Here is a 12,790-nt window from a genome sequence, read left to right as displayed (position 1 = left end):
GAAGAGCACACCTGTCGCTTCCATGTGCGGCAAATAAAGAGCGAAATCTCCGTGCAAATAAAGAGCAACGATAATAATTCCGCGCGGGCGTGTGGGTAGGCGTTTAATTTAATTTTCCATATCGCGCATTCTACACGCGACCTTCATTAATTGCGGATTGCGAAAAAAAAAAACTGAGCGAGAGATACCGCGGATCTCGTATCGATGGGAACCGCTCGACTCGTCCCTTCTGTCGAGATTAGAGATAATCGACGGTTCTAGGTACACGTACGGAGATTAACGCGTTTCGCGAGGAGAAAGAGACAGAGGCGGTCACGAACGGAAAATCGCAGAACTCGCGCGTATGAATTGATATCAAGAAATTATTTCCCCCTTTCCCCGCCGCCCATCTCTGAAGTGTTAATGTGACGTCGAAGGTGTTAATTTCAACATTTATCATCTCTGTCATTTATCGTTATCGTATACACTCGGAGAAAAACGTGGTGGGGCAAACTGTAAGAGGCTCCGCGCAAAATTTGAAGAATAAGAATTTTGGCTGTTAGAAACCGTGTATTCCACAGAGTGCACGGTTTCTGATATAGATTGAAATTCTTGTTCTCTGTTCCCCATTTTTTATTTTTTCTTGTCCGCAGTCTCATCGCTTACGTTAAAAGTCACCTTTCAGGGTGACAATTGGCCAAGTTTTATATGTAGAATTAATGTGCATGACTGAACAAACTTTACCACAGTTGCAACCACTATAAAATGATGTATTCACTATATACATTAATTCTACAATTAAAACTTGGACAATTGTCACCTTTGTAGTTGCCACCGCAACATTTTTCTCTTCAGACTGTAAACCATCTTGTTACATTCAAGATTAACGCGTTTCGAGGAGAAAGAGTGACACGCGGTCACGAACGGAAAATCGCAGAACTCGCGTATGAATTTAATTGATATCACGAAATTATTTCCTCTTTTTCCGCCGCCCATCTCTGAAGTGTTATTGTGACGTCAAAGGTTGTGCAGTTAATTTCAACATTTACCACTCTGTCATTTATTGTTATCGTATACACTCGGAGAAAAACGTAGTGGCAACAATATATTTATAAGGGCCGGCTTCGCACAGAATTTGAAGAATATAAGAATTTTGACGAATAATTTTAGTAGAGGCAAATTCCGATAATATATTTGTTCAATGCAGTACCGCGGATACTTATATGACCGGTGGGGAGCAGCTTTATCTTTCGGGCCAATTAAAGCGATCGGCGTCACTGATTGCCGCTCACACTACTTAATAATTAGAAGCGCCGCCTCGAGACGATCGTTGCGAGGACGTGATGGATGGGCCTACGATTAATTTGTTGTGCATACAGGCCGACGGCGCGACTCGTCATCGTTCTGTTTTACTCTCGAGAAATGTCAATCGTTTCAATGAATCGAGAACGCGGGCTGATTCTCGGTGGACTCTTTTTGACGGGACTGCAGCGTCTCGATAATAGGAAATTGGGATGAGCGTGTCTTCATCAAGCTCGAGATTTAATTTCTCGCGCAATTCCCTTTTTATTTTTCTCTTCTTTTCTCTTTTGTCACTTTTAGATTTGTTCTTTGTAGCTGGACGAATATACACTCGTACTACTTAAAATGAAATGGGTGTAATATATTTGGCGAAAGTGACATAGAAAGTTTTAGCAGCAGCGATAAAAAAAAATCAGATTTATTGCTGCACATTTCTTTCTCACTCAAATTTTTTTTCTCGCTTTCACCAAACTATAATAATAACAATAAAATAATTCCTTCAACCTTCTACCCCCCCCACTCAAATTTTATATTGACTATTTATCAACTTTTATAACTATTAGTCATTATCCCTTTTATAACTATTAGTCAAATCTTATCTTTAAATTATTTTTTATTTTTTATTTTTATCATACCTACAATTAAAATATGAAATTTTTTAATTAAATAGCACATAAATAATGAAAGTGAATTCGGTTAATTAAAATTATCGACGTATGTAATATAAATATAGAAATATTAAACCGCGATAATTCTTAACAGTACTTTATTGTATTATTTGGTAAAATATGCATTATTTTATTACTCGAGATATTTCACATTGAGACTGGAACAGTGTATACAACGGCGTTGTACGTCGTCTGCAATAAGACTTTAAGACTTAAGATTTAAGAAAATTGACCAATTATAGTCGATTATTCATCTCTCGTGAGAAAAATAATCGATTATGATTGGTCAATTTTCTTAAATCTGTCTCATTATAGACGCCTTTACACGTGCACTGAATACACACTGGTGACTGGTGGTCCAGTCAAGTTCGTTATAAATCTGTTCTTCGTACTTAAAATGAAACGGATGTATATTTGTTTGAAGTTGAGCGAAAGCGAGAAAGAAAATTTCTTCTCTCTTTCTTTTCTTTCTCACTCAAAGCTTTTTTTCTCGCTTTCACCAAACTATATAAGTCTTCGTACTTAAAGTGAAACAAATATTTAAAGTTTGGCGAAAGCGAGAAAGAAAATTTAGTATAGTCTAGTGTCTAGTACAGCGATAACGAACAGAATTTAAGTACAAGTGAATTGGTTCAACTCAAATCAATGTTCTCAGCTAGAACAAATTGGGACAAGTTTGAACACGTGCATTGAATCTTGAATTTTCAGTCGTGCTATAAGTATTGCGTCGAGTTCGGGAGAGACGAAAAATCTTTATTCTAAAAGTTTAACATTAAAGAATCAGATCTTCGGTGCAATGTTCTGTCTTTTCCATGTAAATATTTATTATTTAGAAATTGAACTTCTTCAGAGCTAAACTACAGTCACCTTTATAAAATACAAAGTGAATAAAATTGAAAGATTGCAAATTAAATTTTAATATCAGGATTAATTTGTATTTAACTCGATAAGAAATTTATCAAAAGTACAGTTAATCGGTCTGGCATTTAAAAAGCTCAAACACAGTCAACCGACAGACTTGACAGTCGAATTAAATTCCTTCAAACTAATCGCGCGCGTCTCCTTTCAGGAGGATCTCGCCGGACGTGCTGCCGTCGTGCTCGCCGGGCGTGTTTCGCCAGAAGTCGTTTCGCTCATCCACACCGCCGCCGTCGAGGGTGCCGACGACAGCGGCAACCTCGTCGCTAGCCACCCGGAACAGCCGAGGCGCACCCGCGGCGAACGACCGCTGCGCCTCTCGCACAGCCGTCCCCGCCGGCGTCCCCAGCCCAGCCGCCGCTCCACCACGTGACGGCGGCTCGCGGACCGCCAACAGCAGCAGCAGCAGCACCGCTTCGCTGTCGTTGTCGCGGGGCGCCCGAACGGCCAGCAAGCACGCGCGCCTCGGCACGGCACTGGCCAGCAAAATGGCGTCCGCGAGCACCTCCACGGTCGTGCAGGGCTGGCCGAATACCAAGGACGATTACGAGCTCAAGGAGGTTATCGGTGAGTACCGGATCGCCGAGGCGGGACTCGTCCGGTCGGGGCGACGATCGCGCGGTGCGAGCGTGCGGATGGTCGCGCGCGCGTCTCGCTCGAACGTCGCCCGCGGCCACGGGGACGCGCGCTACCGCCGCCGCCGCCGCCGCCGGCGTCGATCCCGAACGGCTGGTGGCCGTTCGCTTCCCGATAATGGGGCAAAGACCGCGGGGGCATCGGCGACGAGGGTGACAAATGACAGTGAACGTCGGTAACGCCGAGGACGTCGTCATTGCTATCTTCCGTCGCTCGGCCCGTCGAGCGTGACTCCGTCGTTCCGCTCGTTGCTCTATTTCCCCCTTTTCCTCGCCGGAAAGGCACGACGACGACGTCGCCGATCGCCCCTCTCGCTTCCGTTCCGCGCATCCTTATCGCACTCGCGCTGTCACGCGGCTGCCGGTGCTGGCTGCACGAGAGTGTCCTACCCTAACCTAGTTAACTTGCCGCCGGGACGGTGCGCGCGTACCAGTGCCGTATGAGATCGGGCCGGTCGGGGAGGGTGCTGCCGGCCAGGGGACCCACCGGCGCCGTGCCACGCGAGCCGATTTGTGCGCGAAAGCAACCAGCGCGGCACGAAGTTCAAGATCTTTCCCTTACAGATTACAACGAATGAATAATGTTACTTTGGTAAAACAAATTTGCCTTTCGATTCACCGTAATCCAATTCGGTGACAATCAATTGTCGATCTTATTTTTATATTATCTTACTCCTAGATATTTCTAGGAGCACGTAAATATTGTAAAAATCTTCCTGTGAAAAATTCGTATATTTATGTTTCGAGACAAGAATTCCAGCAAATCCTCGCGATAGAGCCCATGTACCTATTTTATTAATATTTTGATGTAACAAGAATTCCAGTAAGTCCTCGCGATAGAGCCATGTGTCTATTTTATTAGTGTTTTGATAGGATTGCATGTCTACTACATTACTAACGTCACATAAATATTTGGAAGAATGTAGCTTCTTATGTTAGAAAATGATTTAGACTATTTAGAACTCGGGAGGTGAGTTGCGCTCCTTGCAGCTGCTGTTTTCCCGATTGTGTATTATATTTGTGAGGAGACCAGGTGCAAGTTGGCGGAGCTAAATTATTTAGCGGCTCGCCTATACGCCAACGTCGCGCCATTTTTAGCCGCAATTTCGTGGTCGGCTCATCGCGGGGCTTCGCGAAAATTCACCGATACTTTCGATTAAAATTGCCTACGTAACGAGTAAAAATATCGATGCCTCTTGAAATTTAAGCGTATCTCGGTCACACGCCGAAATATATATCGCCGTGTATTTATAAATAGATCTCTGTGCAGCCGAGTTTCCAAATCTCGAGGTTTAATTAGGCAAGCGTTTTTGCCATTAAGATTTGCGCGATCGATAAGCGGATATATAGGAAGACACAAGAAATTTCTCTTGATAATTCCTCCTATTAATTTCCCTTCGTTTAATTCAAGGGGTTGGAGCGACCGCCGTGGTGCACGCAGCGTTTTGCATTCCGCGGCAAGAGAAATGCGCGATCAAGCGGATAAATTTGGAGAAATGGAACACGAACATGGACGAGCTGCTGGTGAGTTTTTTTTATTGTAATCTTGACATTGGACTTCACACACGGCACGCACACCATGCACCTCTTGATAAGACTCATGTATTGTATGATTCATTGGATTAACGATCTTATCGATTGTAACGTATGCTGCATCCAGCATGATGCAAGCGTTTCGTATCGAGCACCACAATGTAGTGCTGTTGAGTATTCTTATCTCAACGAGATGTTATCCGAAATTGTCACAAAAGATTTATCCCCGGACAAATCTTTTTCCAATAAGTCAAACTGGCAAAGAGGGTTTAGCTGTTTATTTTTCTAACACGCGCAAAGAAGTTCCAATATGTACAAATTATATATCATATTAAAGGATTACTTAAGCGGAGCCGAATGGTGTATATATCGCTTATCTTGAGAAAACATCGGGATCAAAAACAATGCTGTTGCATTTATTGATAAAAAGTTGTTAAGTAAGACATCAAGATATCGGAAACAATTAAGTGGCTAGGACTCTGTTGTTACTTAAACATGTGTAACTTGGAGATTTTCGAGCGATTGACGATAAATCTGACTACAAAATAATCATTTGGTTTCGAATTCTGGCTTTGAATAACAAATATGCTTATCAAATTATATGTTTATATATAATTATATATTTATATATAGTTATATATTAAGTTTAAGAAACAATAGTTCAGCCCTTTATTATGATATATAATTTGTACTTATCGGAATTTCTTCACGAGTTAACCGAAAGAAAATTAAAACTTAATATCTTCCTTTCGTGTGCACGGACAAGAAGTTATTATTAATCGAGACTGTTTATGTGACGAAACTTTAGAAAGAGATACAGGCGATGTCATCTTGCAACCACGAAAACGTCGTGACGTACTACACGTCATTCGTGGTGAAAGAGGAGCTCTGGCTCGTCCTAAGATTGCTGGAAGGTGGATCTTTGTTGGACATCATCAAACATAAAACCAGGACCACCAATTGCAAGCACGGGGTGTTCGATGAGGCCACCATAGCCACGGTGCTTCGAGAAGTACTCAAGGGACTTGAATATTTCCACAGCAACGGACAGATTCACAGGTATTGTGAAACACGTCGGTGTCTTATGGATTGTCGTCCCTAATACGAAAATACAACCTTGGAACGTGTTTGTTTTCTTTCTCCTTGATCTGTTCTGTTGTTCAATTATTAGAATGAAATTATTAGAGTGAAATTATTAGAAAGATAGCGGGATTAGCTTCAGGCCAAAAGTTTGAAAACACCAATAAAAACGTAAATAAATTAGATGACAATTATGTGAAACGCCGACAGATAAACAATATTTTTGATTTCATGCGATAATTATTGGATTTAAAGAATTATTTTTAAAAGATGTAACAAATATGGATATTTGAGTAAGTAATTCCAAGGATGTCAATTTTTAAAAAGCGTTTCCAAACATTTGGCCTTGAAGTATGTATATAGCTGTTTTATTATCTACGTATCAAGACAAATTTTAACGGCAGAATAATATTAGGGACATAAAAGCGGGTAATATCCTACTAGGCGAGGATGGCACGGTGCAGATCGCCGATTTCGGTGTCAGCGCGTGGCTCGCGACCGGACGCGACTTGAGCCGGCAAAAGGTCCGGCACACCTTCGTCGGTACGCCGTGTTGGATGGCGCCCGAGGTCATGGAGCAGGTGAGAGAGGAAAGTAACACTACAGACTTCTTAGCCTGCGTGTTCTCTGTGTCTACATTTGTGTTATGCGTTTGTTAAATGTACACGATACACTTCTTTATCGGGACGGGAAATGTGTACGTTTTGGCGAAACCCCCCCGTGCGTTTGCGAACTGGCAAGATACTGGCTATGCGCTATCGTTCGAGGCGACACACGAGACCTTGTAATGCGTCAGAGTGTCTCGACTTTGCCGTTGCGTGCGACATGAGGATATGCTTTTATATCTCGTCTCGTTGAACCGAGAATTAATTTGAATTAGCAATCACGTTATTTTGTTGAGCATGATCTGCGTTAGGCATGTTATGCAAGTAGCCACATAGAATATTGCACTGAGGACATATTGCGCTACGCAAATTTTTCGCAAAATAGGTTGTTTTTTTTTATATTCAATCATTATCACGCCATTATCTTACTTTGTTCTATTTCATGTCTGTATTATATTACTGTTCGTCTTGTTTCGTCAAAACACAGTCAGTTCTCGTACTTTTATTTATGCCCAGAGAAGTGGAGCTCTGGATATTAATTGTATATACATTTTTTTACTTGATTCTTAAATAACTATTTAAAAATTTCTTAATTTATATATAGGTATAATGACTTTTTGGAAACTAGCAACGATGCTTTGCAGAATAAAGTTTGAGAACTGCTGTATCGAGAGAAATCGATATCATCAAATTCATCAAAAAATCGATCAGAAACATTTTCTGTATGGCGAGCCATACTATCCTGTGTATGAGACCGCAGTTATAAGTCACATTTAAAGAATCTCTGGCAAGCATGCGACTTCTGCAAGCACGATTTCATGAGATATTGGCAATCTCACGTCTACTATCCACTGTAAAATCAATTATGATATGCGTGTCTGTTTGTGCAGGACCATGGCTACGATTTTAAGGCCGATATATGGTCACTTGGCATCACGGCGATCGAGATGGCAAGCGGCACGGCGCCGTACCACAAATATCCCCCGATGAAGGTCTTGATGCTGACGCTGCAGAACGATCCGCCGACTCTGGATACCGCTGCGGACGACAAGGACCAATACAAAGCGTACGGGAAGACATTCCGAAAAATGATCATCGACTGTTTACAAAAAGATCCTACGAAGAGGTAAGCGCTTGTTCCGTTTACTTTCTGCTACTTCTATTTGACGTTTGCCGAAGCAGTTAGAATAGCTGGCGTAAACGAGTGACATTCTAGGTGTATATTCAAACTAAAAGAGTTGGAAGTCTTTGGTACTATATGTCATAATATGATTTTATAATATTATACAGATCGTTAAGTAAAACAGTTAAGAAACGGAATGTGTAAAATTGTAAGATAAATATGTTATTATAAATAATGATTTGTATAATTTTCAGACCAACGGCCACCGAGTTGCTGAAACATCCCTTTTTCAAGAAAGCCAAAGATAAGAAATATCTGCAGCAGACGTTAGTGGCGATTGGACCCAGTTTAGAAACACGTGTACAAAAGGTACGTTTTTATATTATCTATACAATACATGTAAATTTATGGGAATCTTAATGGAAGCGTGGAAATATGGAGGAGAGACCGTCTGGAGAAGTTACATTTATAAAATATATAAATATTTTTTTATTAAGCTTGTATACGGGAGTTACAAGTAATAGAATTGCGTTTTACTCGTTATAAAAAATATTAAACAAAAGAAACTTGCTTTTGCAGGCATCAAAGAGGCAACCCGGCACATCGGGCCGCTTGCATCGAACGGTGACTGGAGAGTGGGTCTGGTCGGAAGAGGAGAACAACGGTGACTCGAGTAGCGACGAGGGCAAGGAGACGTTACCGGTCAACACAATCGAAAAGGCCAGTAGCGACGAAGAGGCCGGCGAGCCCGACGAAAGCTACGGTCAGATCAAAGTAGCACCGAGCCAAATATCAATTTTAGCTACCGGACAAAACGAGCCTATTAACCTGGTGCTTAGATTACGGTACGTGAAACCCAAATATGAGAATTATTCTCTCGTGTATAATTTTTTATTTTTAATTATGTCAAGTCCCACTTTATCTTTTTTAAACTAAGTAAAAGATAATCAAGATATCTCTTTCAGGAATGAGAAACGGGAGCTGAATGACATTAGGTTTGACTTTACCGTTGGAGTTGATTCTACACAGGGAATCGCGGCGGAATTGGTCGCTGCAGGCTTGGTCGACGGCAAGGACGTTGTGGTGATAGAAACAAATCTAAAAAAGTTGATAGAGAGTGGAGGACAATTGCGAACAGTGACGTTTTCCTTGGTAAATATTAGTTTATGTTACAAATTCAAGAATTTTTTTTCTTAGACCATAAAACGAATAAAGTAATTCTGCATACATTTGTTTCTTTTTTTTTTTTTTTTTGGTATTTTGTAGTCTAATTTTCTATAAAATGTAACGTGTGATAAAGCAATTTCATTTTCGGATTTGTTGTTTTCAGTGACAAAAAATCTATAAAAATCTTTGTCCAATTCGTTATAAAAATATAAATTATATTTAAATATTACACAATATATAATATCTTTAATAAATAGACCTATATTTTTATATAATTTATATTATATTTAAATATTACACAATACATAATATCTCTAACAAATATGTATTTTTATAATTTGATTTGATGTTTATTAAATATATAATTACTGTCTCTTGCTGTTACAGAACACTGGTTATGCGGTGAACGAAGTACCGGATGACAAGGCGTTGATAGGATTTGCTCAGATCTCCATCACTGAATAAAACAACCTCGATCGCGTTCTAAACTCTCGGGATAATGTTCTTAATTGGTACATTTGCCAAGATCCGGAGAGTACCAAAAGCTAATGAAAAAAAAAAAAACGGCTAAATGCTATTTCTCAGGACGACAGTGAAAAGGATAAGCTTGGCACATATAAATGTACACGTGTAAATCAGTGAATTTTCGCCAGCGGATCTTAGCTTTTGATACTTTCGCTTCCTTCAGATTCTAACGGTTGATTGCAGGGCGTAGGTAGTTCGGCAAACAGCATACTTGTTACAACACATCGGTAATAACGAACTGCTCAAGTGTGTGTCTGACATTGTCAACGTTCACGAGGACAATCGAACAGGGCGGATACATAAAAAAAAAACATCCATGTACTGGCTTAAGGGTATACACTTACTCTAATCAATAATGGCTGTAGTTTTGCATAACCGAATTGTATCATTCGTAATTACGTTATGTAAATATTAGTATTCGATCGTTATTTCTTTTTTTTTTTTCTTTGTGGTTAATGTATCAGACGGGATAAAGATGTACCGCGAAAAGTGCGGTATGTAATTTCATGTATAAATAGAAGCAAACTTAGAAGAGCAAAGACACAGAGAAAATGCTTGATAGTTTAACTTATTTTTTCAAAATATAAGAGCAGTTTCTCTTGAATAGCAAGGCTTTAGTTACATGAAGAAACCAATGGAATATACACACACACACACACAGAGTTATCATGTTTATGTATCATATACAGATTAATTGCATATATTATATATATGCGACATATATATATATATATATATATATATATATATATATATAATATATGTTTCATGCTAGGAAAAAAAAGGATAGACAATGTTGAAATAAAACTCTTTTGTACTTAATTAAATAGACTTACGATAGAGCAAATTAATATTTTCACAATTCTTAGACGTAGCGAGAAAGGGAGAGCGAGAGAAAGAGAGTAGATCGAAAAATTTTTACCTCGTACGTCTCGAAAATTTTTAAATTAAGTTATCTTTTGTAAAATATAATATACATCATAAAATGGGTAAAATCAGAATCACGTGATCATGGCGAAATGACAATGGAGAAAGGCGATACGATTTAACAGATTGTGTTAGCACAACCACAATTTACGACATGTATCCGGGTAACATACTCTTGTATCTCGTAAAGATACATATATTTGCGACTTTGTTACGCTTAGAAATCGATGATAACAATAACGTTTTATGACACTTTAATTTTTTTAATGGATCTTATAAAGCATACAGTATTTTAATTTCATTGTACTTTATGAAAATTCTAATTGTGTGATACATGTATTGTAAGCCGCAGCTAGAAATGAAATCAAAGTTTAAAAAGAATACGAATAAGTTCATGAAAAATCGATTATTCGCTCGCACGGCTCAACGTGATTCTGTATTTTACCGATTTTTTTTTTTTACACGAACTGCAGCGTTGATCGCCTTATGATATGGTAAAGGACATATTTCGCAGTCTTCGCTCCTCTGCAAACAATATGTATGTGCTGTTTTCGTGAATTTTCGCTATTTAATTATTGTTAACGAGTAGGACACGAGTAGGTTTGTAACAGTGAAAAATTCGCACTCGACTCCACGCAATTTCCTTTGCCATATTGCAACTATCACGCATACACACGCGCGCGCGCAATGCTAAATCCTCGACATAAGATTTGCCGAGTAAAATCAGTTGTAGTGATGATGGAAATACAAATCTGTTGATATACATGTGATGATTATATGCATATATATATATAAATTCCGTTCTGAGAGCCAACCTGTGCGGTTCAATCACGGCGACACACACATTTTATGCTTAATAAGTGAAATAATTACTTTTAAGCCGCACATCGATAATCGTTAGCTTAAGTAGACTTTTACGGATAGCTGTATTCGATGGCACTATTATTAATCCCGATAGAGCACTTTGTGAGCCTTCCTCTCGTGCACGTTTCGCCGGCACCGAGTTTCCGTTTCGATTCGACATACAGCTTGCGCACCTCACTACGTGCCTTATCCGGAGAAAACGCATATATATGGTCATATTCGAAATCCTGTGTTTCTACCGCGCGATCTTACCGAGCTCCAGTTCAGGATTTCACACACGTCGGCATCGGGATTCTTTTCGCGACTAGTAAAGGTAGTGCCAAATCGAGTGTGTTGCATGTAGCGATTATAAATGTGTATCAGGAGAGGGGGAAAAAAACGATAATTTATTTGTATCAATATCAAACGTCGTTTTGCCAATGAAGAACCATTGTACTTTATTTCATCGCAAGTCTACGACGACGACTGATGTGTGAGAGAACTGCGGCAGCCGAGAACGGGTAGCTGGTACTTAATTAATGCCGATTATGAGAGGGAAAATTACGACCGTGAGCCTCGCCAGTGGATTTTGTCTTGTGTTTCCCCTCCACGAATGTTTCCATCGCTTTCCAGCAAAATAAATTGTTCTTCATAAACCAATCCTTCGAACGCTAAATCTTCAGACAGAATCCTGGGCGTGAACTTCGTGGAGCTTGCGTCCCCGAAAAATTGTAATCGCAAGAAAGATTTGCGAGTCTCCATATCGCACCTTAATGTCGCATCAGACATTAAATACATAAAATTATTCCCACTTGCGTCTCGTTGAAAGATGTATCCCTGGTGAAAATTTTTCTGAGAATTCGTGTAATTTCTCAGAATTTCTAAATTTCAGAATTTTTCAGAATACTGTATAATTGTATAGCTTTCTAAAAAAATTTTTTAGATATTTTAAACAAATTGGAACATTTCAGAAATGTTAAGAAAATCTACATTTCTATAATTCTTTATATAAGTGAATTCTGAAATATTCTAAAATTTTTAAGAATTAAATTTTTCTCATGACATATAGTATGCTTTCCATTTAGTGACACAATTCGACACAAACGTCATTCTATCTTTCTTAGTATTTAGCATTTAGTAGTGAGTAAAAAATAAAACTTGATTCTTGTGTCGGTCTGTATCATTAATTAAATGGAAAGCATCCATATTCTATATCCCTAACTATAAGTATAAAGCACCCCCCACAAATTAACGTAATTCTATATCTAACGAAAAATAAATTAAAAGACAGTTTTATTGAAAAATAATATTTATTTTCATGGCAATTTTAATATTTTATTAATTTTCTTTTGGCTTTTATATTACCACCTTTTCCAAGAAAATGCAATAAATCGAGGGTGCTTTATAATTATGGCCAAGGCTATACGATTTCCGAAGGAAAATAATAAAATCTAAGAAAAAGTTTAAGGTATTTTTTTTTCAGAA

The 12,790-nt window shown here is 39.0% G+C and overlaps 1 protein-coding gene across 1 annotated transcript; it reads left to right on the top strand.

The window, feature by feature from the left end:
* The first annotated feature begins 3,318 nt into the window (after positions 1-3,318).
* Positions 3,319-9,959, top strand: LOC105462553 (serine/threonine-protein kinase OSR1). Its single transcript, XM_011709234.1, has 9 exons — positions 3,319-3,434; positions 4,914-5,026; positions 5,844-6,094; positions 6,531-6,696; positions 7,611-7,846; positions 8,098-8,212; positions 8,423-8,688; positions 8,809-8,995; positions 9,398-9,959. The coding sequence occupies exons 1-9, from the start codon at positions 3,356-3,358 to the stop codon at positions 9,473-9,475; spliced, it is 1,491 nt and encodes a 496-aa protein (XP_011707536.1). The 5' UTR covers positions 3,319-3,355; the 3' UTR covers positions 9,476-9,959.
* Positions 9,960-12,790: the final 2,831 nt, after the last annotated feature.

The sequence above is a fragment of the Wasmannia auropunctata genome, unplaced genomic scaffold (genome assembly GCF_000956235.1).
Source record: "Wasmannia auropunctata unplaced genomic scaffold, wasmannia.A_1.0 LD336097.1, whole genome shotgun sequence".
Classification (NCBI taxonomy): domain Eukaryota; kingdom Metazoa; phylum Arthropoda; class Insecta; order Hymenoptera; family Formicidae; genus Wasmannia; species Wasmannia auropunctata.
Note: the sequence above shows the minus strand (reverse complement) of the source record. Positions and strands in the feature narration are given on the sequence as shown.